Source organism: Perca flavescens, chromosome 7, assembly GCF_004354835.1.
Source record: "Perca flavescens isolate YP-PL-M2 chromosome 7, PFLA_1.0, whole genome shotgun sequence".
NCBI lineage: Eukaryota > Metazoa > Chordata > Actinopteri > Perciformes > Percidae > Perca > Perca flavescens.
This window is the reverse complement of record NC_041337.1, coordinates 24682413-24706265: the sequence shown is the minus strand read 5'-3', so window position 1 is coordinate 24706265 and position 23853 is coordinate 24682413. Positions and strand designations below refer to the sequence as shown.

At 41.4% G+C, this 23853-nt stretch overlaps 3 protein-coding genes across 7 annotated transcripts; 1 reads left to right on the top strand and 2 right to left on the bottom strand.

The window, feature by feature from the left end:
- Positions 1 to 92: 92 nt before the first annotated feature.
- Positions 93 to 6053, bottom strand: actr8 (actin related protein 8). Of its 2 annotated transcripts, none has more exons than XM_028583173.1 (13): positions 5737 to 6053; positions 4997 to 5167; positions 4758 to 4868; positions 4339 to 4446; positions 4047 to 4220; positions 3813 to 3906; positions 3410 to 3542; positions 2873 to 3026; positions 1819 to 1914; positions 1544 to 1684; positions 1129 to 1438; positions 843 to 1006; positions 93 to 609 (listed from the first exon to the last, which is right to left on the bottom strand). In XM_028583173.1, exons 1-13 carry the CDS (start codon positions 5869 to 5871, stop codon positions 466 to 468), a joined length of 1935 nt encoding a protein of 644 aa, XP_028438974.1. In that variant the 5' UTR covers positions 5872 to 6053; the 3' UTR covers positions 93 to 465. The 2 variants fall into 2 exon arrangements, with proteins under 2 accessions (XP_028438974.1, XP_028438975.1); XM_028583174.1 differs by having other exon boundaries at positions 3410 to 3473.
- Positions 6054 to 7437: 1384 nt separating this feature from the next.
- il17rb (interleukin 17 receptor B) lies at positions 7438 to 11674 on the bottom strand. 3 transcript variants are annotated; one of them, XM_028584122.1, is made up of 9 exons: positions 11464 to 11674; positions 11349 to 11373; positions 10910 to 11032; positions 10150 to 10253; positions 9856 to 9985; positions 9562 to 9594; positions 9237 to 9329; positions 8490 to 8773; positions 7438 to 8394 (listed from the first exon to the last, which is right to left on the bottom strand). In XM_028584122.1, the coding sequence occupies exons 1-9, from the start codon at positions 11527 to 11529 to the stop codon at positions 7963 to 7965; spliced, it is 1290 nt and encodes a 429-aa protein (XP_028439923.1). In that variant the 5' UTR covers positions 11530 to 11674; the 3' UTR covers positions 7438 to 7962. The 3 variants fall into 3 exon arrangements, with proteins under 3 accessions (XP_028439923.1, XP_028439926.1, XP_028439925.1); XM_028584125.1 differs by having other exon boundaries at positions 7438 to 8382; XM_028584124.1 differs by having other exon boundaries at positions 8499 to 8773.
- Positions 11675 to 11718: 44 nt separating this feature from the next.
- chdh (choline dehydrogenase) lies at positions 11719 to 23600 on the top strand. Of its 2 annotated transcripts, none has more exons than XM_028584120.1 (10): positions 11719 to 11777; positions 13820 to 14267; positions 14775 to 15005; positions 19046 to 19212; positions 19299 to 19450; positions 19567 to 19696; positions 19983 to 20117; positions 21754 to 21896; positions 22622 to 22724; positions 22836 to 23600. In XM_028584120.1, exons 2-10 carry the CDS (start codon positions 13849 to 13851, stop codon positions 23252 to 23254), a joined length of 1899 nt encoding a protein of 632 aa, XP_028439921.1. In that variant the 5' UTR covers positions 11719 to 11777; positions 13820 to 13848; the 3' UTR covers positions 23255 to 23600. The 2 variants fall into 2 exon arrangements, with proteins under 2 accessions (XP_028439921.1, XP_028439922.1); XM_028584121.1 differs by lacking the exon at positions 11719 to 11777 and adding an exon at positions 11989 to 12024.
- The last annotated feature ends 253 nt before the right edge of the window (positions 23601 to 23853 follow it).

The following is a 23853-nucleotide window of genomic DNA, read 5'->3' as shown; positions in this document are numbered from 1 at the left end:
GTTTGTGAAGATTTGGGTCTTACTAGAGGCAACCTTGTGTTTAAATTCAATACCTTCATAATTCCAAAAATGTCCCAAATCAAATGGAACTCTTGTGTATCCAAGGATGACAGGTTTATTTACACACATCCAAACTTTCATGAACATGGGAGACTTGCCGTATTATTAACAGAACCGTTCAAAAGTTAAACAATGACCTCATCTGGGTGGTTCTGTCAACATACTTTCCCACTATGCACAGAGATGATGTCCTGATTTAAATTTTTGCCTCTTGTAAAAACACTTGTGGTTTACATTCCACAACCTGAATATATCTGCTGTGTGAATTTTTTATTCAAGATTAGTATAATTTTGAGTCTTTCTGCATGTTTAATTGTGCCCAAAAGCATCGTGTGCAGACACTGAGCACTGAAGCAGCTCTTCTACGTAGAAACGGTCTTAGATTTAAGTCCAATCTGTTTGGTTTCACCAGACAAAGGCAGCTCTCTCGCGGAGCATTCGGACACCAAAGCGCTGCCACTCCCTCTGGTGGATCCACATCTCCTGAGTGGTGTCCAGACATGCGAGCACAGCTCCTCCCTTCCACGATATCAGCTGAGGGTCCATGTCCTAAAGCGCAAGCACATCAATACACATGTACATTAGAGGAGCTGTGTATGGCAGTGTGCTTCCTGTCTCTCCAGGACATATTTACAGTATGTTGTGTGTAGCACTCATCTCTAAAACTCCCAACCTTTGACATACATGGAAATATAAGAAAATGAAGCCCACTGAATATCATGCTACTTTGCATGCATTACAGATCCCTATCCTATGACAATGTACAACATATCCCAGGTTACCTTTGGCCGCGTGATAACTTCCACATTGTCTACCAGCCTTCTGAATGAGGGCGGCATCTTGTTGATGATGCGGTGAAGCAGAAACTCCTGAGCACCGTGAAACATGAGCCCTCCTCCCACTACCAGGATGGAGCTGTACATCTTGCGTTTGGTTTCATCTGATCCTATAAAAAAAAAAAAAAAATGCCAGATGAGCTAAGACATGACATACTGAGCACTGTAAAACATCTGTCCTCCAAGGGATATCCCCTCCCTTTTTTTGTTTTCATCCTCTGTCCTCCCTTACCACAGCAGTCGATGCTATGCAGGATGGCCTTATCCAGACCCAGTGCTTTGCTCTCAAACTGGCTCATGATAGCAGTCTTCCTGGAGAGGTGAGCAGACAGGGGCTCTTCCACCTCTCCTGACCCCATCAGACACTCCCCCTGGGCAGGCCCAAACTCCATCTCCACCTTTATCGCTGCTCCACCACCGCTACTCCCACAGCCCCTGGTGAGGTCAGAGAGCTCCCCAATCCCTCCCTGACCACTCATCTCACCATCCAAACCACCACCTGGTCTGGAAATACCCTTGCGGTCTGCAGCAGATTTGGAGGACTGGTGAAGAAAATGGGAGAATTAAAAAAATTGACAAGTATCACAGAGCGTCTATCTGAAGAAATAATGTTTATTATTGTTATATAATCTTTGAGTGTGTGTTACCTGGTCCTGTTTGCTCTGTGTAGCCAGCAGGTAGTGTTCATCATGAGGATCCTCTGAGTCGCCCTGGGAACGGTACTGAAGTGATGTCATCTTCTGACCTACGATGCCAAATGTGGTTGGGTAGAAAAGACCCATAGGTGCCTGACATGTACGTACACACATATTTCGGGGGCATAAATAGAGCAATAAATGAAAAGTGATTCCAGTACACAAGCTGGAGACAGAACATTGTCATTCAAAAAGTATAGTTTTTCATTACAATTGGAACAAATTACCTGTAATTTCTCATCCCCGAGTCGAACCTGGTAGAGAAGAGCTGGGGCTTCTGGGAAACGTGTCTGGAATTCATGATCTTGTAGTCCTGATATGTCCTATTTAGAATTAGTGGAGGAAAGACACATTTTGGAATTTATCTGAATAACTGCAGATTTCTCTGTCCCTTCTTCTTCGACTATGGTTAACTTAACGGTCACAAATAGGGATGCACCGAATATTCGGCCACCGAAAATGTTCTGCTTTTCAGGTTTTAATACTTTTATCACCGAAACAATACGGCCGAAATGTTGTGATGACGCAAACAGAAACTGCGACCTGCACGTGTGTCAGTACCCGATCCGTTCCACCTGCAAAGCGTCTCCTAAGCAAAGAGGTTAAGACGGAGTGAAAACAATGAAAATTACGCTCTTTGTCTGTCAGCACACGTTTCAGTGAGATTTATTCGGATCCTCTGCACTTCATCACGACTGTACTTGATCCGCGTTATAAAGACCATTACTTGGATGCGGAAATAAAGCAGGGCGCACGAGAAATGATCCAGGCCGCGATGGATGAGGAGAACTCGCGTGGAAACGGAGCAGCGCCCAGCGCAGGAGGAGATCAGAGCGCAGAAAAAAAGACTCGTCTCTCTGCATCAGATGAGGGGCATGCACCCTCGTTGTCTGATATGTTCAGTGAAATCCTGCAAGAAAGTGCCTCAAATAATAATAATAACAATAGGTAAACTATTCTGTTCTTAGGCTACTATATACTGTATGTGACTATCAGATTGTAGCCATATTTCTGCTAGATATTTTTTGAATTAAACTTTAATATTAATTTATACAATTGCAATGCCTTGATTTTAGTAAAGTTAGTACACAGTCATAGCCATAAATGCAATGATATTAATAATTGGCATCATTTCTTTCGGTGTTTCGGTCTTGGTTTCCTCTTTTTCGGTTTTCATTTCGGTGCATCCCTAGTCACAAAGGTGCAAAAACTGATCAACGTACAAGCAGTTCCCCAATACTCCCTGACCAACACAGACCCCTCCCACTGACCAACACATACTTGGTTTAGATGGCAAAAGGTCTCTTTCAGATGCTGCAGGAGCTGACAGTCCAGTCTGCTGGACAGCTGACAGTCTCTGTAGGGAAAGCCCGCTCTCTGAAGGAGCCAGAAGAAAGTACGGGTCACATCTGAGCCACCGTATGCCAAACACAACCTGCAAAGTCCGACAGACAGAACACTGAATGTAATACTTCGGAACCTCCAAAACATCACAGTGGGAATTTGGTTTCCTGAAACTATTTGTTTTCCTATACTGGCAGTGTATTATAACTGGACTAACACGTGTAATGCAAAAGTTATTGCAAGGGAATTCAAGAGAATTTCAGAAACAAAATTCCCACCTTGACCCTCCAGGGGCTTCACATAATAGAGACATTAACATGTTTTTTTTTTCTTCTTCAAACATTCAGTTTTGTTATGTCACTGTTCTGGGTCTCATGTGTAAAAGGGATCCATGATTATAGCTGCAATTATGACCTCGATAAATAAAATATTTCATAGACAAAAAATAAACATAAAAGTGGTTCTCAGTCCCACCTGGAGTTTCGGTGGGATACTCCGTCCTCTACACAGCAAAGACTGGTCTTCTGGTCTCCTACATCTACGACACAAGCACTGCTCAGCCCACTGCCAAATGTAGCACACACCGACTCCTGGTGCACAATGATCGCTACACACACACACACACACACACACACACACACACACACACACACACACACACACACACACACACACACACACACACACACACACACACACACACACACACACACACACACACACACACACACACACACACACACACACACACAGAGTAAGGTGATAAATTGGATGGTTCCTGAGCCTACCCTGAATAGGCTATGGCTGAATATAACAGTGACATATAGGTACGTTTTTGTTGTGTGCTTAGCCATACATGTAGAAATGTGTGTAATACCTGAGAAGCCCATATTAAGCAGCAGCATGTTGACAACTTCTTTGATGTGCTGCCTGTTGTAGATGTCAGGGACCAATAGGATGCATCTGTAATACTGGCAACCAGTCACAAAAGCAAACAATTCATTTCCACTAACATCTTACTTTGATCTTGTTTTCATTATTTTCTATTTTCTACATGCTGCAGAGTACTTTCAACTTTGCCCACAGAAGAGGGAGATATGAACCGTAATACCTTTAAGTCTTTGAGGGGGATCTCCAGTTGCTTTTGAATAACATGACTCCAGATTGTCTCGAGGTCAGCCAGGACAGCGGTCAGTGAGCCTCCAGGACTGGCGTGCACATTAAGCTGACCTCTAACTATAGGCCAGTGGATGTTGTAACAGTCAGATGGATTCACATAAAGAGCCTACATTATGGCAGGATGGAAGGGTGGGGGGGAGAGAAAGAGAAATATAGATAAAACAGGCAAAGAGTTTAGGTAATACAGTTTCATTTTATAGGACTTATCAGACACTTGCACTGACCTCCTCTCCAACCAGATGTGGAGGCTGGTGAGCTGTGTTGGTCCACTTCACCCTCGAGCTGCAGCTGTCCAGTACTGCTGGCCGGATCTGACAGTTATACGCTCTGGCCTACACACACACACACACACACACACACACACACACACACACACACACACACACACACACACACACACACACACACACACACACACACACACACACACACACAGACACAGACAGACACATTCTTTTATGAATTTACTATCTTTCACAGACAGGCGATGCAGCCCGAAGTGCTTAACATTTCTTTCAAAAAGGGAAACTGTTAGTTACACCAAACAAGCAAATATGTAATTGTATAATGTAGCTGCTGTCTGTGAATATTGCAGTAATATATATGCAACAATTCTCTTCTCTCTCTATTTCATAATACACACCTGTTCAGCGGACACAGGTGTTCTCCGCACTCCATTCGACATCTTCTTGGACCAGATGGCCTGGTCGACCATCTTAAGCCCATTCTGCCTCTGCTCATTACTCTCTGCTTTCTGTTGAACGGGAAGTAGAAGCAATGAGGGTAAATGAAAAATGACACAAATTGGAAATTTGAGTACAGTGGAGTGAGACAAAGGATAAAACACAGTATTGTGAGTGTATGTGGTCGTGCATGACTGACATTTAGACCATCTCTCAACAGCCAGGCATCTTCATATCTGGGCTGTCCAGTTTGCTTGTGTCTGCGGGCTATCACATGTGGGAGTGTTACTGGAAGAGTGTCTGTTGCTCGGCCGATGCGGAGTGTCCTTGAACCAGGGTTGATGACAACTATAAAATTGCTTTGTATTTGCTGTAAAAGAGGAATATACAGACAGAGAGATGATCAGCATAAACACAACCACGTCATGCACAACAAATCAAAAAAATCACTAAAGTATGTGGACACCTGACCATTACACCCACATGTGACTGCTGAATATCTCAAACAAAAACCGTGCATTATTATTCTGCTATAACAGCCTCGGCTCTCTTATTTATATATATTTATATATTAGGTTTTCTAATATTTCTATATCACTCTAGCTTTTCATACTAATGTAAACTGAGCACCTATGAGGTTTTTAGCCTGTAACAACACTTTGGGGCTATTGTAACTTGTTGTGGGCTTCGGCCTTCTTGAGTATATGATTAACAGAAAGAAAGTAACGTTACAATAATCTGCTTAACTAAATGTGTCTCCCTCCAAATAACAGATGACCTCAAGTAAATTAATTAAACGTCCCTCTGTCCAGAACAGGAGCTGTCTGTGTTCGTAGGAGCTTAATAAGCTGAATAATAGAGGTTGAGGATATAGGATAGGATATTTGAGAAAATGAGCAATAAAACAACAATTAAAACATTTGACTTCCCATTTCTCACCTCCTGAAGAGGGTCTGGGATGGCTGGAGGAGCGATGGGTCTTTTCACCCCACGTTGTTGCTCCTTCTCTTTCTCCTTATCTCGTTCCTTTTCTTTCTCCTTCCCGCTGTCCTGCTCTTTCTCAGCCTGAGTCATGGTTACTTATACATTTAGTCGGCGTAAATAGTCAGAAATAATGAGTCGCGACCTCCTTTTGAGGTCTTTAAGTGCTTCAAAATACAACAACAAGCGAGCACCTTCCTCTGAATGGAGAGTTGTGTTAGCAGCATAGGTTAGCAGCAACGGTAGATTCTACTTCCGTGTTTGATCACGTGGTACAAAACAGTGATTTCTATTTGTCGAAAGAGAAAAAAAAATGTCTTGGCTTTTCATGGGCTCTGGCCACGGTAATACCATTGGTTAATACAATATAGCTACAGTATATGGCTCTGCCTCTGTCTCTTGTCTGACTCTTAGCCTGTGGTCAAACATTAAATTGTTTTGCTAAGTTTAATGTAGAATTACTGTAGCTCAAGTGTTAGTATTTGAAAGGGGAAAAAATACGAACTTTACTCAGATATCTGAGAAAGACCAATTAAAGCTGAAATACCCTGTGTGTTTTGGTGTCACATCCCAAGATTTTTGGTGACCCCATCTGGCCACCCTGAACACTTGAGTGTGTAAACTGTGCATTAATTAAGAACGTGGGTGATCGGTCGAGGAGTAAAACATTTATTAAAGGGCAACTATTATATCATTTTCAAGATTAGGCTATACTTGTACTAGAACATGTTTACATGCTTTAATCCCTCGGATATGTTTCAGCAGTAATGAGACCCAGAATTGGGGAGAATTTAACAACACTGGCAGCCAAGATGACATTGTTTATACTGCCGTTAGCCATGTAACGTTAGCTACTTTAGTTAGCAGTTGACACTAAGAGATTATAGCAGCAATTTCTACAGTCAAAAACCAAATACTTCTAACAGAAAATGTTTCAAGAGTAGTGTGACCCAGAATTGGGGAGAATTTAACGACACTGGCAGCCAAGGTGACATTGTTTACTGTCGTTAGCATGTAGTTACATGGGACAATGTTAACGCAGCAGTGTTTAAAAAAACAAAAACAAAAAAAACACTCCAGTCCTGCCTACTCAGAGCAGATGACCAATCATAGAAGACCAGCAGAGTTGCAAGACTTAGCCGAGAGTAGAAAAAAAACTGTTGAAACCGGAGCGTTCAGAATAGTTGGAAATCTGAATTTTTTAGCTCACAATGATTTGTCTAAAATACCGTTACCTCATTATTTGTAATTTTCCAAAAAAAATCAACATTATAACATTGTAGATATGACAGAAAACATGGAAAAGCATAATATGTGACCTTTAAGTAAATAATTGGGACATTCCCACTTGACTGAGCCCTGGTCTGCTGGGCCCCTTGGCCTATCCCCAGTATGATAGTCATCCATTCCTGGACAAATGTGTATGACTTGTCTGTGTATGTATTTATACTGTACTGTAACTGTATAGTGCTGCATATACTGCTGCTTTTAGCTTTGGCAGAGATCCCAGTATCATCAGCTGACTTTGCCAGTTGACCGAAATATTCATATCCAATAAATTGTTTTATTCTTAAATTACAATACATTGTTTTAAAAAAGTTTTTTGAATCAACATTTGTCATTCCATTTAAAGAAAAATTCAACAACGAACACAATACGAAGGGCATGAATCACCAATTTTTATACCCATTAATCCCATTCAGGGGCACACGATGCAGGAGTAGCAACCACCTCTTTCTTGTTAAGTGATATTTAAGAATTGCAGATTAAATAAACATAACAAATGAATACATCAAATTCATTATTTCTTAAATCTATTACACAAAAAGATGTGGTCTTTGTTGACCGTTTCTTTTTTTGTACTACTGTTCATCAGTTTACAATGTCTACAGAGCATATTTGAGGTGTATAACAAAAAATGGGAAACTTTGAGGTTATTACAAAATAGATAAATACAGTATGCAGTGCTTCAAACCACAGATGAAATACCGACAGAGACACATATCTACTCTGCGGTGTCCACGGCAGTGTTTTGGTAGCCAAAATCAGCATAGGTCTATGCAATACCTAAAACAAAATAAGTAAATAAATGCAGAAAGCGTAACAAAAGACTCAGTTATTCACTATTAACTATTCTAACTCATCCTCTTTTTCCGCCAATCTAAACATTTTCATTAAAGATGTTCAAACAATAGCGACCACAGATCTCAATGGTTCCACCTCTCTGAAAATGCTTGGCTGATGTCCACCTAGTTTTTCTACAGCTTCCCTCAACTTCACTGTACACTTTTCACTGTAGGCATTCCCTGGTCTGATGATCAGATCGGATATCTTCTTCTCATCCTGACTCTGGGTATGCAGACCCCTGCACAGCTTGTTTAAGTCCTTCACCAGACAAAAAGTCTTGCAGGCCCTCAGTTCGGGCGCCAGGTTACTAAGATTCTTATCCTGCTGCTCGCCCAGCTGCACCACCCAGAACTTAGCCAAGTTGCTGGCGCTCTTCGCATGGCTCGCCACCATGTTGAGAATCAGTGGGTAAAGGTCATGTGCTGCTGCTGGGATGGAGGATTCCGGGAAGGTGTGGTTGGGAGGAGAGTGGCTGGTCTGTGAAGAGGACTGAGAGAAGATAAGAGATTTTTTGTCTTTTTTTAAAATCACTCCTGGTCAGATGGCAAGAAATAAATAAATGATAAGTATGACATACAACTTACAATATCTACCTGTGGGCAGACGATGAGCACTCTGTGTGCAGCCTTGGCCTGTTCAGCCAGCCAGCGCATTGGCCCCAGCTCTGCGATCTTCCCCTGCTGCCACATGTCGACAGCTACGTTGCAGCCGCCGTGCCACTGCAGGAACTCTGCCAGGGCCACCACGGCTTGCTGGAAGGCTGAATTCTCCGCAGGGTACACCACCAGGACAGGGATGGAAGCCATGGGAGATGTGGGCAACTTTTTGAAACCCAATGAGTTGGTAAAGTTGGTTCCACAGCTTTTATCTGGAGAGCAAGAAAACATTGGAAATGACAGGTTAGTTATATTCAGCACCAGGAAGCAGTGTCAAACAATTGATATAACACAGAGGGGATTTCTGAATTTGTCTGTGGTTAGCCCAAGCTTTGATACATTTCAGTACTTTTTTGTATCAAACATTAAAATCTAGCAGGGGAAGCATGTTTCCTTTGCAAGATAACACAACATTTAGCCACTATAGTAGTTACAGCTAAGCTCCTTTGCAATGTGACAGAAATTTGCTCTTAATGTGTTGGGAAGCATTTTGCAAGTTTCACATATTTTGGTCCAGTAGCTAGTAACTGATGACGTATCCAAATCATGAGTGCAAGATTGGTAAGTGAGCCCATGCATCTGCATTAAGTTGAGCATCTTTTCCATTCAACATCTGCTATTTTGTTGCCTAGGCGTTCTTTCATCAAAATGTCTTTAAAAAAGTGTTGTATTTACAGATTATGAAGCAGGAACTTAGGATCATCAAACCGGCCAGTCCTCCAAAAATGGCCCCCACCACTGTGCTCGTGAAGTCGACAGCTGATTTCTCTAAGCAATCACAGACAAACACATACACGCTAAACATATTACATTGATTCATTATATTGAGATTGTACTAACAGTGCTTTGTATAATTGTGATTCTTACTTAAAGATGGAAACGCAGTGAAATCTAAAAAAAAAATGTATATTGTAAAAATAGAATTATCAACATCGTTGTTGTAAAGTACTATACATTATATATACTGTACACACATCCACCAGCAAACAAGATTGCTTACCTATAGGACCTGTAGTAGGCTTTGATGTAACACCTGAATTAACAACAAAAGAAGATTTTAATACTTTCCACATCATGCTGTCTGTATGGAAACAACATAGCAGCCATAACTGAGATTACAAAACACATTTATATCTTTATCCCGTATACCCGGGATAAAGACGATTAGCCCTGATATTACGTTATGCTTTTGACTCGTACTGACTTTCATGCCTTAGAGTGTGGATAACAAACCTTACTCAAATAAAATTTTAATTGTGTATCAAAAAAACTGAGAATACAAAAATTAACTTACTTGTTGGACGAGTTATATCGATCGTGACATACTTATAATAATCACCGCTGTTTGGTGGAGGCAAAGGGAGATTGGCAGCTTGGATGACCACGAAGCCATAGCTTGCTTTTACTAAATAATGAAACCATTTCTAGATTTGGAAAGATAACAAAAGTTCCATTGAATTTCATCTTTTCAACCTCACATAGCGTTTGGTAGGTGTATCAATTCACTTCATCATTTCAACTCATGCTGTGCAGACAATCGCTGATTAAACCTACAGATATGTATGAGTCAAGATGCAATCCATGATACCTTGTCTGAGCTGAGGCCTGCCGTGGCCAAAGCTGGGTTGTATTCACAGCGGTACTGTTCCCCTGAAATTACGATCCGAGTGCTTGTCAGAGTTCTAATACTAGCTGCAAAGAGAGAGAAAATGTCAGAGATCCTGTTTGACAAAAGACACTTTGTATAAATAATAAATAGCCTATATTGTATATACCATCTTATTTTTCTCTCATATCTCTAATCACAACAATCTCACAAGCACACATACAAACAAACATACATTTAAACACAAATTTCAACATCCTACTACTCATAGACAAAGCGGAAACCAAGACATGCACGTCCGTATCCTCGTAACTCACCCACAACCCTACTTATTGTTGTTGTTTAGGCTTAACAATGTCCATATGTGTTGATTGTCACAGTGAATGCTTTCTGTTGTACATGCCACTGTTTACACATCAGTTGTGTCGTGTCATTATGTCATGTTTCATCAATAAAAATAAAAATGTTGCTGTTTCTCTACCATAAGGGGGCTCTTCCTGTCTCATACCTGCTATAAGCTTTTGATTATTCTTGGTTTCAGTGTTTCATCTATCTTGTATTTCTAGTTATGGAGGATTCATAATTTTAATGTTGATGATTTTCTATATTAAATGATTCCTTTTGAGATCTTCACTTTTGCATTACAGTTATGTTATTGAAATTGGACATTTTTCACAATGGTTTTAAATAAAAGTGGTTTTATAAGTTTCCATGTGGAAAAATAAAATGTGTTGTGTCCCACCATCAATGTTGATTGCCCAACTGATGTTCATCATATCTTCTCCTCCCACTGTCACCAGCTCCACTCTCAGGTCCGCCAGGAAAGATGGAGAGGTATCACTGACAGGAGGAAATCTCCCTGGATCTTGAGACAACAGTGCATGGTGCTCCCACTTTATAATGTGTATATTATTATTCTCTGAGATTTACAGTTATCAAATGTCAATTCAATTCAATTGCATTTCATATCAGCCCTTTTCTTTATATTCGTTGGTCTTTATATTTAGAGGTAATGGAATTTCCACTTGTGTCATACTGCCTCGTGTTCCATTTTTATGTAAACGACACTGAAGAATAGAATCAAATCAAACTGTACAAAATAGCTTTAAACACTGTTTTGGATGAAACCAAAAACCATCATGATATTAGGCTACTATTAGAGTTGAGAGTTTTCCTCTTACCATGAAATGTAGAACACTCCACTTTCTGCAAAGAAATGTCAGAAATATATTATTGTAATCAAGTTTAATTAAACAGAAACAACTGATGGCTCAGTCGCCAAAGTCGACAACTTACAATTTCATCTGATGTCCCCTGGGCCACGACATAGTAGAAAAAAAACAGTGAGGCTGCCCACATCATCAGCACCTGTTGGACCTTAATGAAAAAAAGTATAACTTGAATAAATAAATAGAAAAATAAGGGATAGAGCTACGTAGCCTACACTCCAACTATCCACAGCGTCTGTCTGGTTACCGGAGTACTTGTTGAAGTTATGGTCAGTGACACGCTGGTTTTATTCTGTTTTAATACGGCCCACTACACTAAGCCCCGCCCACGACCGCTTTCAGTTTAGCTACGTTACTTCATTGGAAAGAAGAGTTGTCAAGGTAAGATCTGCTTTTTCTGCTGCTTGATTCAGTTGATCCCGTCTGTGTTGGCGTTAAACTACTCCGGCTTCACCTCGGTTTAAATTAAACGAAGTTTGTAAAATTAAGTTAATCTACATGCAGTTATTCTCTTGCACTGCTATAAACCACGACGGAAATGGTCAATCTAATCTATCCAAACATGACGGCAATTGTCCCTATAAAAAGTCTCAACAGCGATGGCAACCTAAGCCTTATCCCTCTAACGGTAATAACTACACTGTAAACGTGTTAAAACCGAAGCCTTTGGGAGGGGATGTATCAAGCAGTAATGTGTCTAAAATGTAGCTCGGTACTGTAGCAGTTAGACTCCAGACTGTAACACTGATAAGCTAACGGTTGCGAAATTGGCCTTTCATCGTGAACATTTAATTCAGGCTAGCTTTACAAAATAAGTTAGTGAAAGTTGAGACTTCATGTGTAAAATGTGTTGAACATAAGTATGGTGTCCCCGTTTATTAGAAGCTATTTGCCGACATTTCAGGCTGTTTGCTGAGTTCATCTGGTCATTGGTTGGCTTATTGCTATGACCTATTCCTGACCTACGTTCCTGCCTTTTCCTTGAATGAGGAAGACTAAACTCTCTGTGGAGTAAATGCACTATTGCCATTTAATAAAACATTTACAGTCAAGATCAGCTTGATTGCAACCTTTGCTCTGTAACATTTTGCACAGAGTAGACATCACACTCTAACGCACATGCACACGCAGACAAAAGCTTTCCTGATGCTCCGCTGCACAAAATGACAAAATGATCACATTTCCTTTTTAACCTGACTAGGTATGATCCAACTGCACTTACTGCAGCAGAGAGGAGCGAAATACTGGTTGAGACACAAATGATAAATAACCAGGGCTCCAAGGTCAGGTATTTCTAGTTGTTCATTTAACTGACGGTCATTTTAAAAGAATGAATTAGGACTATAAGAAGGACAAGGTGTGGCCGAAGTAATATTAAATAAAATATTAACCAAAAGCCTCTCTGTAACCCACAGTCTGCACACTTAGCAGGATAGTACACAGATGAGTGTTACTTTTGGACCTTTTTATATTTATTTATTAGTTTATTTGTCAGGGACAATCCCAAAGGCATTTTAACAGGTTACAATAACACGATAGAGATTCGTTGCATGTAGAATTTCTAGCCAAGGCACATCATCCTTACCAAAAGTACATTAGTTAAATTGAGCACATAATAAAAAGTGACAGTCTCATATATGTGGCATGATCATATCAATGACAATAGTTACATCCCATTACAATCATTTTACATGTGTTGTATATGTGTATGTGTGCACGTGTGTTATGGTAATGTGTATGTGCATAATTTAATGAGTGTGTCTGTGTGCATGCATGTACATAGTCTTTATGAGTATGTATGTTTATCTATGTGTGTCTTTTCCTCTATCTGCGTACGTGTCCATGTGCATGAATGCTTGCACAAGTACATGATCAGAGATCAGTGATAGCTAGTTTGGTTTGGTTTCAGCTAGGGCTGCACAATTAATCGCAATTGTATCGAAATCACAATATGGACTAGTAAAATATCCAAATTGCAAGGGGGCAAAAATATGTGTCAAACCATTCTGTATTGTGGTGCTGCAGAGATGTCCCGGCCTACAAATCTTATCTTACAGACTAAAGAAAAAAATCTTTGTTTGGTACAGATCCTCGCAAAAATCACACTATAATAATTTTTATTTCTTTCAATGTTAATAATTTTCAGTGAAAATGAGAATAATGATACAAAAACGATCATTCCCTCCAATATCGTGAATCATATCGCAATATCAGTAAAAATAATCGCAATAAGATATTTTCCTCATATCGTGCAGCCCTAGTTTCAGCCAGTGTTTTACCTTTTCATTAAACATTTTGACAGCCCGAAAGCAGTTTTGTAATTATTAAATTTAATTCAACACTGTCAGATATACTAGTTTGAGTCCCAGTTCCAGCCTGCCCCCTCAAGTGCATCCTTTAATGTGTGTTGTTGTGATTTACAGTGAATGAAGAAAGCCCTCCCAGAACCAGGATGTTGTTTTTGGCCAAGTTAGGCCAAACTGGAGCCCGACGAGTTGTGACTCGAGGGAGATTTACAAGGGATGGCAGGTGCCTGTTTACCGGTTTGCTAGAATTTGTCCCCAGGACCAGAAACATGGGCCATTCCTTCTTCTGCGCCTCCTCAAACCATTACAGATGCTTTAGTGCCACAGCTGCTCATTTGAACGCTTCATCATCACCTACAGCCAATCAGAAAACACCGTCCTACAGTTATATCATTGTTGGAGCAGGGTCAGCGGGCTGCGTCCTTGCCAACCGTCTCAGTGAGGATACCCATGAGTCTGTGCTGCAGCTGGAGGCTGGGCCTAAGGACATGGTGTTAGGCAACTTACGACTCTCATGGAAGATCCACATGCCAGCTGCGCTGACCTACAACCTCTGTGATGACAAGTACAGTAGCTAAACAATTCCTTAATAAATAATGTCTTGGTGCTGATGTCTTTCCCTTGCCATTCTACACACACTATTTCCAAGCGTGTGCAAACCCATATACAACTTCAGCACAAATACAGAGGACGTGTACAATTTTAAAATGATGTGACTTTTTTTTACCAACACCCCACTGTAAAACTCCACTGTAAATTGCTATCACACAGTTTACTCACTTAGAGGTTTTGTAAACATGAAAGAAGGAAATCCGTTCTGTCGTTATAGAATAAAATGAATTATTACTTCTAGAAATGCACAAAAAGTCAAATATGATTTTATGCTATTTTAGACTATTAAAGCTACAATACATGAAACATAGATATGTCATTTAAAAATTATCTATGTATCACATTGGTTCAATTTATTAGTCCAGCATTTCATATCAGTCTCATAATAACGATAAGCAGACAGATATTGGTTCCATTTTAATGCCATGCTATATGTCTTTTCATTTTCTTCTCTCATCAGGTATAACTGGTACTACCACACTTTACCTCAGGCCCACTTAAACAACCGGGTGATGTACTGGCCAAGGGGCCGTGTCTGGGGCGGGTCCTCTTCACTCAACGCCATGGTGTACATTCGTGGACACGCTGAAGACTACAATCGCTGGCAGACAGAGGGGGCAGAGGGCTGGGATTATGAACACTGTCTGCCTTACTTTAGGAAAGCTCAGTGTCATGAGCTGGGAGAAAACAGGTACCTAACAAAAATATCTGCAGGACTTTTGTTTTTTATCCGAAGGCCATTGGAGTATCCTTTAACTTGTTATCAAATCATTTTAATATGCATGGACCGAGTTTGAGTGGAACCCTAACTCTGGCAGTGCTAGTGCCTCAGTCCTACAGACTCACCAGGCTTTAGAATGCGTCCACTGAAGCACAGTGAAGCTCCCACATTGCCTGGTCATGAGCATCTAAGGTTAAATGCAGTGCGTCACCAATCTAATTTTAGCACAAGAAACTGGGAAACATGCAAATGAAGAAGGTAAATGGCAGCTCAGATATTAACCTGCGTGTTTACCAGAATGATAAAGAATGGAAACAAGTGACATTCTGTGAAGTAGGTATCACAGGTGGAAGTGATGCATGTGTCTGTCTGTGCTATGGTGAAAGACAGAGAAATTAGATTGTATTATATACTATGTTGTGTAATTTATCAGAGACTGGAATCATCATCCCATGTATCAATGGAAAATGGATCTTGCAGTGGTAGATTAAAATAATGCTTCCACCGAGTACTGCATAACCAAATCTTAAAAGCAGGAAGGAAAACACGTACTCATTACTCAACATAATGTCAATGCCAAGCCTGACTGATGCCGGGGTTTTTAAATCTTCCAAGTTATCCCATACAGTAACTACATGTATACAGCTTTCTACAAAAGGTAGCACAGCTGGTAATACACATTTTTTATATTGTTGCAATATTGATCATTGAATACCTATACACGATTCCAATAGATAGATTGTCACATTTTGAAATGGAACTGCTCTCATCTTTGGGACTCATTCATAGGCCTGTCACAATAAAAAATTTTGCTGGACGATAAATTGTCCCAGAAATTATTGCGATAAACGATAATATTGTTGTTCTGAGACCATTTTCATCTAATATAATGATAATGGCATAATAATGCAGGTACACCTTTTCAAAGATCAATAAACTTTTATTTCTAAAGAATATTGCACACTGGAACTGGAATACATTTTAAATATCCACAATATGTCTTTGATCTCCTTTAGTATGTCGTCTTTCACGCTGTTGTACAGTTGTGGAATTGCCGTTTGTGACACGTATGTTCTCCCAGGTAAGTCGTACTGGCTGTCAAATGTTTGCAGCATTCCTCGAGTGTTTGTGCAATAGACTACAGACTCTGTACTACATTTAACAATTATTTATTAAACACAAAATATTACATTTAAATAATAATATATAATTAAAAAATTATATCTATCTATATCTATGTGGCTATCTGCCACATGGCGAGTAAATGTTTGTACCAAAATAGTTTTTAGGTTTTCAGTCTTCATTTTGGCGAAGGTGCAGCTACTTTCTTCTGCTCCTCTGCTGTCTGCAGTAAACCTGTTTGATTTGTGATTCACTCGGATCTTTAACCCGAGTCTTTAAATTGATTCACGAATCGCGAATCTCCAGTATCATTAACTCGGATCAGTTGACTCCTACTACAATTCAATCTAAAACGATAACAGCGCCACACACAAACCTCTTGCAACATTAGCTACTACTAGTCCTAGCCATCTTAGCTGCAAAAAGCTTTATAACTTACAATTTCGTAGGCAACAACAACTCCACAAGTCAACTCAACTCGATGTCTCGTGAGTTGTCGATTCTCGCGTGAGTCAGTCAATCCCGCGATTCAGCCGGCTACGTTGTCATGAGTGGATCTGATTAATTCAGACGAGCAAGTGAAGTCTCTCCTCGAGCTCAGGGTAAAGCAAATCAACAACAAAAGCGATTCTTTCACTTCTGAAATAACATACAATGTTCTGCACATAGCCTAGCTAGGCATACTGTAGGTTTGGTGTATAAATGTATTATGTTGAAATGTAATTAGAAAAAAATAATGTATTCACTACTAGCATTTCTCCGTTCCTGTTTCTATGTCTGCATTGAAAGTAGGGCTGGGTGATATGGAGAAAATCAAATATCACAATATTTATGACCAAATACCTCGATATCAATACCGCAACGATATTGTAGTTTTGACTATTGGTGCTTTCACAAGATATTTACACAATGACATTTTTGATAAATAATCATCAGTAATGTGGATATAATCACTAAGTGGGTAAAGGCAAATAATAGAACAGTTACAACAGTCTGGTAAGTTCATAAAATGACATCACTTTACTGTAATGAAGTCTTTAAAACCAGGAAAAGACACCACTTATGCCCTATTACGATATTACAATATCCATTATCTAAGACAATATCTAGTCTCATATCACGATATTGATATAATATCGATATATTGCCCAGCTCTAATTGAAAACCTATATGTTGCTTAGGCTACACTAAGTTAAGACAATAAATAAACAGTCTGGCTCAAAATGTTTTCTTTTCCATGACTAAATGGCTCTCCTGTGAGCAGCTGCATGAGGTGGCGAGTGGGTGTGCGCAGTAGGACTGAGTTTTCTTGGTGATTTAGCAATACTGACTCAATTGATTCAAGTGACTTGCACGTGAATCAGTTTAGTGAGTGACTCAGAATAACCCGAATCCTTAAAAGGAACCGGGTTTGCCAGGCCTAGTCTGCAGGTCGGAGCTTCACGGGGGCGGGCCGACACACACACACACACACACACACACACACACACACACACTACTAGAGGTTGGCAATACTGGGAATTTTGGTATCGATCCGATACCAAGTAAATACAGGGCTAGTATCGCCGATACCAATACCGATACCGATACTTTTTACTTGTAACGTCACGATCATCAGGAAAAAGATTTTAGGCAAATCTAAATGTTTTTATTTACTAACTCTAACAATATAAAACAATGTAACGGTATAAAATAATAAATTAATATAAGAAAATATAAATATAACAATGTAATGCAAATTGGTGGTGTTACCACAGTGGCAAATTACTTTTTTGTCACATGTGGCAGTGTCCGTATCAGCTGGAGTGAATAAACTCCACACAGCACTTCTCTTTCTTTCCGCCATCATCACAGGCTTCTCTCGCTGTTCTGACTCTCCACTCTCCGCCTCCGGCAGAGCAGGGAGGGGGAGGGGGCAGAGAGAGAGAGAGACACTGTTTGCACACTGCGCACAGACTTGGAGAGACGCTGTGCTCGCATGAACTCGGGAGAGAAACTGCAACAAAAGTATCGATCTCATCACGACAGTATCGATGATACCAATACTCATCTTGGTATCGATACTATCGATATTTAGATCGATACGCCCAGCCCTAACACACACACACCATACGCCAGCCACCACATCACTTCTGTTTACTGATAGCTATCATTTACCTCAGGCTAATTAATTAGCTAGTAAGTGGCGATTTTTGGCAGCCAGCCTTCCAAAAGAAAGCACAATGAAATTAAATAACCGATCATTAACCGTTGACTGACAAGCAGGTAACAGAGTCTCAGTTCACTGTCCAGGAGCCTCTGACACACTGACAGTGGACAGCAGGCTTGTACCGGTTAATGCTCTGTGCATTGTCGGACGCATGCTGTCACTTTCCTGAAACCGCTTGCAAGACTGACAAGTCCACAGCGGCCCGTGGCGGTCATGTCTGAGCCTGTCTCCAGCGCCTTCACCTGCAGGTTGTCAACTGTGTGGTTTGGAATGAAAGGGAGAAAACAGGAAGCCGAGTAACACAGCGGATATTGCTCATTTACTTTTTTTATATATACCTTAACTGCATAATGCTGCGGGAAACCCTGCTCCAACTCTCAACCAACTAGCTAGCGTTTTCTCTGTCTCTCTCTCTCCCCACACAAAGACCATGCGACTGACAAGAGGGTTCACTCCTCGTTACGCTAAGGAACCGAGAGTGGTCATCTAGTCTCTTTGGTAGAGAGAGAGAGAGAGAGAGAGAGAGAGAGAGAGAAGGAAAACAACCGACCATGCAAATGGAAATTATTGCGGCTGATAAAATTATCGAGCTGATTTTTTTTTTTATCGTGCGATTAATTGATTTTGACTATCGCGACAGGCCTACTCATTCAGTTTGTTTTTCTTGTGTGTATCTTAGGTACCGGGGAGGCAGCGGACCTCTTCATGTGTCCAGAGGGAAGACCAACCATCCCCTTCACAAAGCTTTCATTGAAGCGGGGCAGCAGGCAGGATACCCCTTCACTGATGACATGAACGGACACCAACAGGAGGGCTTGGGCTGGATGGACATGACTATTTTTAAAGGTTAAAAGAAAAAGGAACTTCTCTAACCAATAAGCGTTGATACATCTTTTAGTATAGTCTACATCTCATTGCCCAAATCTGTCCAGGAAAGAGGTGGAGCACAGCGAGTGCCTACCTGAGACCTGTCCTGGGTCGGCCCAACCTGAAGACAGAGGTGCACTGCTTGACCACCAAGATCCTGTTTGATGGCAACCGCGCCGTGGGTGTGGAATACACACAGAAAGGACTAAAGAAAAGGGTAAGATGCATGCTGACATTAGCGTTTATATCAAAGCACTACTGTGCCTAATCACATAGCTGCCAACATGGATGTTTCAATCATTCACTCATTTGTTTATACTGCTCGCTCTTCAGGCATTTGCAGATAAAGAGGTGATATTAAGTGGAGGAGCCATCAACTCCCCTCAGCTTCTCATGCTGTCTGGGGTGGGAAACGCTGATGACCTGAAACAACTCGGCATCCCTGTAGTTCAGCACTTACCAGGTACATTTTGTGCACTTTTTTTTGTTTTAACTATGTAAGCATTCAAAACGCCTAGCTTCAACAAACCCAAATGGAAAAAAAAAAAAATGTTATAGAGTTTTTCACAGTCTTTTTTAATATGAGCACATGGCCACATTAAACACATCAAACACAGAATAAAAGAGTGATTCATTTCCACCTGTTCCATGCTTACAAGTAGACCAGGCATGGGGTGCATTGTATCATAATGACTGGTAATAATGCCTCTTTCTCGTTGCCTTCCTCTCTTGTCTCTGTTGTTTCTCAGGTGTTGGCAGTAACTTGCAGGATCATTTGGAGCTGTACGTCCAGCAGCAGTGCACGCAGCCTATCACCCTGTACAAGGCCCAGAAACCTTTCCACATGGTCAAGATAGGCCTGGAGTGGCTCGCTCTGTTTACTGGTAATCAAAACACACACATTATCCCAAATGTTCTACAAAAAATTGTGAATTTCTATTATTCATGGCCATTACCAGGCAAACTCAATGTAGAAAGGTAAGCGCCGCTTCAGCAGCGCCGCAACAGCAACACTGTCTGTGTGGAGTGCACACATGTGCGAGCCGCAGCAGTTTCAGCGAGGTAGCCGTCACGCGCTGCTCATGCAGGCTGTGTGGCCCGGGGTTAACGGTGTCCCGGCCTGCAGCATTGGTTCTTTTCAAAGGCTGCAGGTGGGCAGATACGGGGCAGAGAGGCCGCTATTTATATCACAACAGCAATCATGGGGGTTGTTAAGGAAAAACTCAGGAGCAGCACAACTCATTTCACATACATGAATAAGGTTCAGGAGACGTAGGACTAACACAGAAGCATTTAATTAACACTCAATTGAGGAGACAATTAAGCATGCAGTACAGTTTAACCACGGTGTGTTATAGTGCAGTGCCGTCCCAACTCCCTGAAGTTCCTGTCGTCCTGAAGGTGTATTTAAACTCATGCTGGAGGCGTTAAGTTTAGCTGAACCTTTAAGGTAAACAAATATATTGCAGTTGCCTAAACACAGATGCTAAAGCCTAGTTCATCCTCTCTCTCTCTTGAAAGTATGCTAAAGTGTGGCTGGCCCACCGACCTCCAAAAGGAGACAGTCCTGAGACAAAACATTCCCTTATCATGCAGCTGCTTATACATGAACAGGTTTGGTTATTAGAGACTGGCCGAATATTCTCGTCCCCTGACCTGTGACCTATGAATGACCTGATGTTGTCTAAGCTTTCCCTTTAGTCGTCATCATAACACAACATGGTGTTTCTGGAAATTCCACCACAGGGTTCTTTTAAAGAGCTTTCTTAATCAGGACTGACAAATCATGTAGTGAAATGTGATGTTAAAGTGGCCATATTATGCTATTTCAGGTTCATAATTGTATTTTGAGGTTGTACCAGAAGGTTTACATGGTTTAATTTTCAAAAAAAACATATTTTTGTTGTACTGCATATTGCTGCAGATCCTCTTTTCACCCTGTGTGTTCAGGTCTCTGTTTTAGCTACAGAGTGAGGCATCGCACTTTGTTGGGAGGCGCACATGCGCAGTAGCTAGCTAAGGATCACATCAGCTAGCTAAAGGCAGGACACATTCAGAAACCCGTATCTCACTCAAAACAGCATGGATGTTTGTTTTTTTCCACGTTTGTATGCATGTGGAAGCACCAGAGACACAAAATAACAACCCAAATCTTTTTTCATAATATGGGCACTTTAACTGGCACAGAATACAGACTGTGGGCTGGTGGGTGAGCTTGGTACAGGTGGTCATGGCAGGAAATGCTGCTGTTGTGTGAGGTGGTGTATCAGCCAGACAGTCTTAAGTCTTGACACACACCTTCACAATCACAGACACAAACTAAATAGATCACACCCCTGGCAACTCATCAGACACACTCCAACAGAAAAGACAAGGCAGAAATATCACAACACAGCCTGCCAATACCATACACACTCAGAGTGTGCATATGAAGTATCTGTATCTGAAGTATCTGAGTTGGACGCTGCCTGTCTGACACCATGTCCCACCATCTCAATTACCATGACATCTGTCCCCTAGGTTACGGCGCAACAGCCCACTTGGAGAGTGGAGGGTTCATCCGCAGTCGGCCACACGTCACACACCCCGACATCCAGTTTCACTTCCTGCCCTCGCAGGTCATCGACCACGGACGAGTTGCCTCCAAGGTTGAGGCATATCAGGTGTGTGTGTGTGTGTGTGTGTGTGTGTGTGTGTGTGTGTGTGTGTGTGTGTGTGTGTGTGTGTGTGTGTGTGTGTGTGCGCGCGCGCGTGCGGCCTGTATTCACTATTTCACCATTTTGCTTCCTTGATATTTCCCGAGAGTCAGTGCAGTGACATTATGTATAGCTGTTTTCTAGAGAAGTATACCTGCGAGTTACGAGATACTTTATATTCATTAGATTTCTGATGAAGTTCCACTGAAGGCTTTGGGTTATTTGTGTTTGAAGAATGGGCAGGTTTATTTCATGAGTTAATGTGTGCGGGAACCATACATTCCGAATGCTATACAGGATATGGCATAAAGGGTAACATCTGTAGAACTGAACAAACAACAGAACAATAGAGCCGTTGTTTTGAAAGTATTAACTGAATGTAGGCAGAGTCAAAAACACAGTGGTTGCTTTACTTGCAACACTTTTATTTGTCATTTAGCAGAAAAAAACACTGAGTCAGAGTTTGGAAGAAACTTTGATTTATCAGTGTGGTTACTCGTGATGCACCAGAAGGGCTTGCATTGCACAAATAAAGTCACAGATATAGTTGGTTTAGTTGTCTCTTACAGTGAAGTTGCGTAAGGAAGGGATCTTCTCACCGTCAGTGTGGAGAGAAGAAAGTCTAACGGTATGGCTTGGAAGTTCGAATACAAAACATACCATAGAGATGAGTGTTTGTGTTTGTGCCGTAGGTTCATGTCGGTCCAATGAGAAGCACCAGTATCGGCTGGATAAAGCTGAAGAGCGCCAACCCTTTGGATCACCCAATTCTCCAGCCAAACTATCTCTCCACCGGTAAGATTCAGTCTATTTCCCAAAAGAACAAACTCTCTATGAGACCTGGAGTTGGGTTAAACTGCTGATATTAAATCCATTTAAAAAAAAAGAAATGTCCTCTCCTCCCAGATATTGATGTGTGGGAGTTCAGGGAGTGTGTCAAACTCTCCCGAGAGATTTTCACCCAGAAGGCCTTCGACCCGTTCCGTGGTCCCGAAGTCCAACCCGGTCCTCAGGTCCAATCCGACGCCGACATTGACGCTTTTGTCCGGCAGAAAGCTGACAGCGCCTACCACCCGTCCTGCACCTGCAAGATGGGCTCGCCATCCGACCCGATGGCGGTTGTCGACTCGAACACGCGCGTCCTGGGGCTGGAGCGGCTGCGTGTGGTCGACGCCTCCATCATGCCCAGCATCGTCAGCGGCAACCTAAACGCTCCGACCATCATGATGGCAGAGAAGGCTGCTGACATCATCAGAGGACGCCCTCCTCTGGTTGACCCCGGGGTTCCCGTGTACCGACCGCCGACACTCGACACACAGAGATGAACAGAGAGAGCGAGTAAAGGGTAAACACAATCCCAAATCAACAATCCATTATCAAGCAACAACAGCAGTGAACAGTGAATTGTGTTATAATTATTTTTGCTTGGATCTGATAATACCGTTGATTTTAGCAGTTTACATGTAAAATTCAGTTTTTCAGTGGCTTACTTGGAGTCTTCTGATTAGGAAACAGAGGCTCTCTCACTTGTTATTTTCCATCTCAAGTAACCTTAAAGCTAATGTGATTTTAGGGACCGTTCATTGTCATCCAATTTTTTAAGTCTAAGGGGCAGGGTCACCCAACTTTTGTATTCATGAGAACAGCAAAATTTCAAAGTGGCTTGTTTGGTGCATATTTATCCATGTAGCTCCATGTAGCTCTCTTTGTCTCAGCCCCTATCGCTAGCAGATGGGTCCCTCCCTGTTTAGTCAGCCAGACAATTTGAGCTGTAGCTTTAGAGACCGTGGGATTTCCCAAACTGAATAAATCCCACTCGCACATATAAACACAAAACTGCTTTGCTAGCTCCATCGTGTTGTAACTAAGACATCTGCTGAAAAAATTATATTATTCATTAGCATGATTGCTGTACTGTTTGGTT

Coding starts and splice junctions, on each gene's coding strand:
- chdh (XM_028584120.1), top strand. CDS start 13,849: ATGTTGTTTTTGGCCAAGTTAGGCCAAACTGGAGCCCGACGAGTTGTG. Junction 15,006..19,045: donor CATGAGCTGGGAGAAAACAG/GTACCTAACAAA, acceptor TGTGTATCTTAG/GTACCGGGGAGGCAGCGGAC. Junction 19,697..19,982: donor TGTAGTTCAGCACTTACCAG/GTACATTTTGTG, acceptor GTTGTTTCTCAG/GTGTTGGCAGTAACTTGCAG.
- il17rb (XM_028584122.1), bottom strand. CDS start 11,529: ATGATGTGGGCAGCCTCACTGTTTTTTTTCTACTATGTCGTGGCCCAG. Junction 9,595..9,855: donor CGATATAACTCGTCCAACAA/GTAAGTTAATTT, acceptor TTGTTAATTCAG/GTGTTACATCAAAGCCTACT. Junction 9,330..9,561: donor GCCTACTACAGGTCCTATAG/GTAAGCAATCTT, acceptor GTGATTGCTTAG/AGAAATCAGCTGTCGACTTC.
- actr8 (XM_028583173.1), bottom strand. CDS start 5,871: ATGACTCAGGCTGAGAAAGAGCAGGACAGCGGGAAGGAGAAAGAAAAG. Junction 4,221..4,338: donor CACATCTGGTTGGAGAGGAG/GTCAGTGCAAGT, acceptor GCCATAATGTAG/GCTCTTTATGTGAATCCATC. Junction 3,027..3,409: donor GTATCCCACCGAAACTCCAG/GTGGGACTGAGA, acceptor CGGACTTTGCAG/GTTGTGTTTGGCATACGGTG.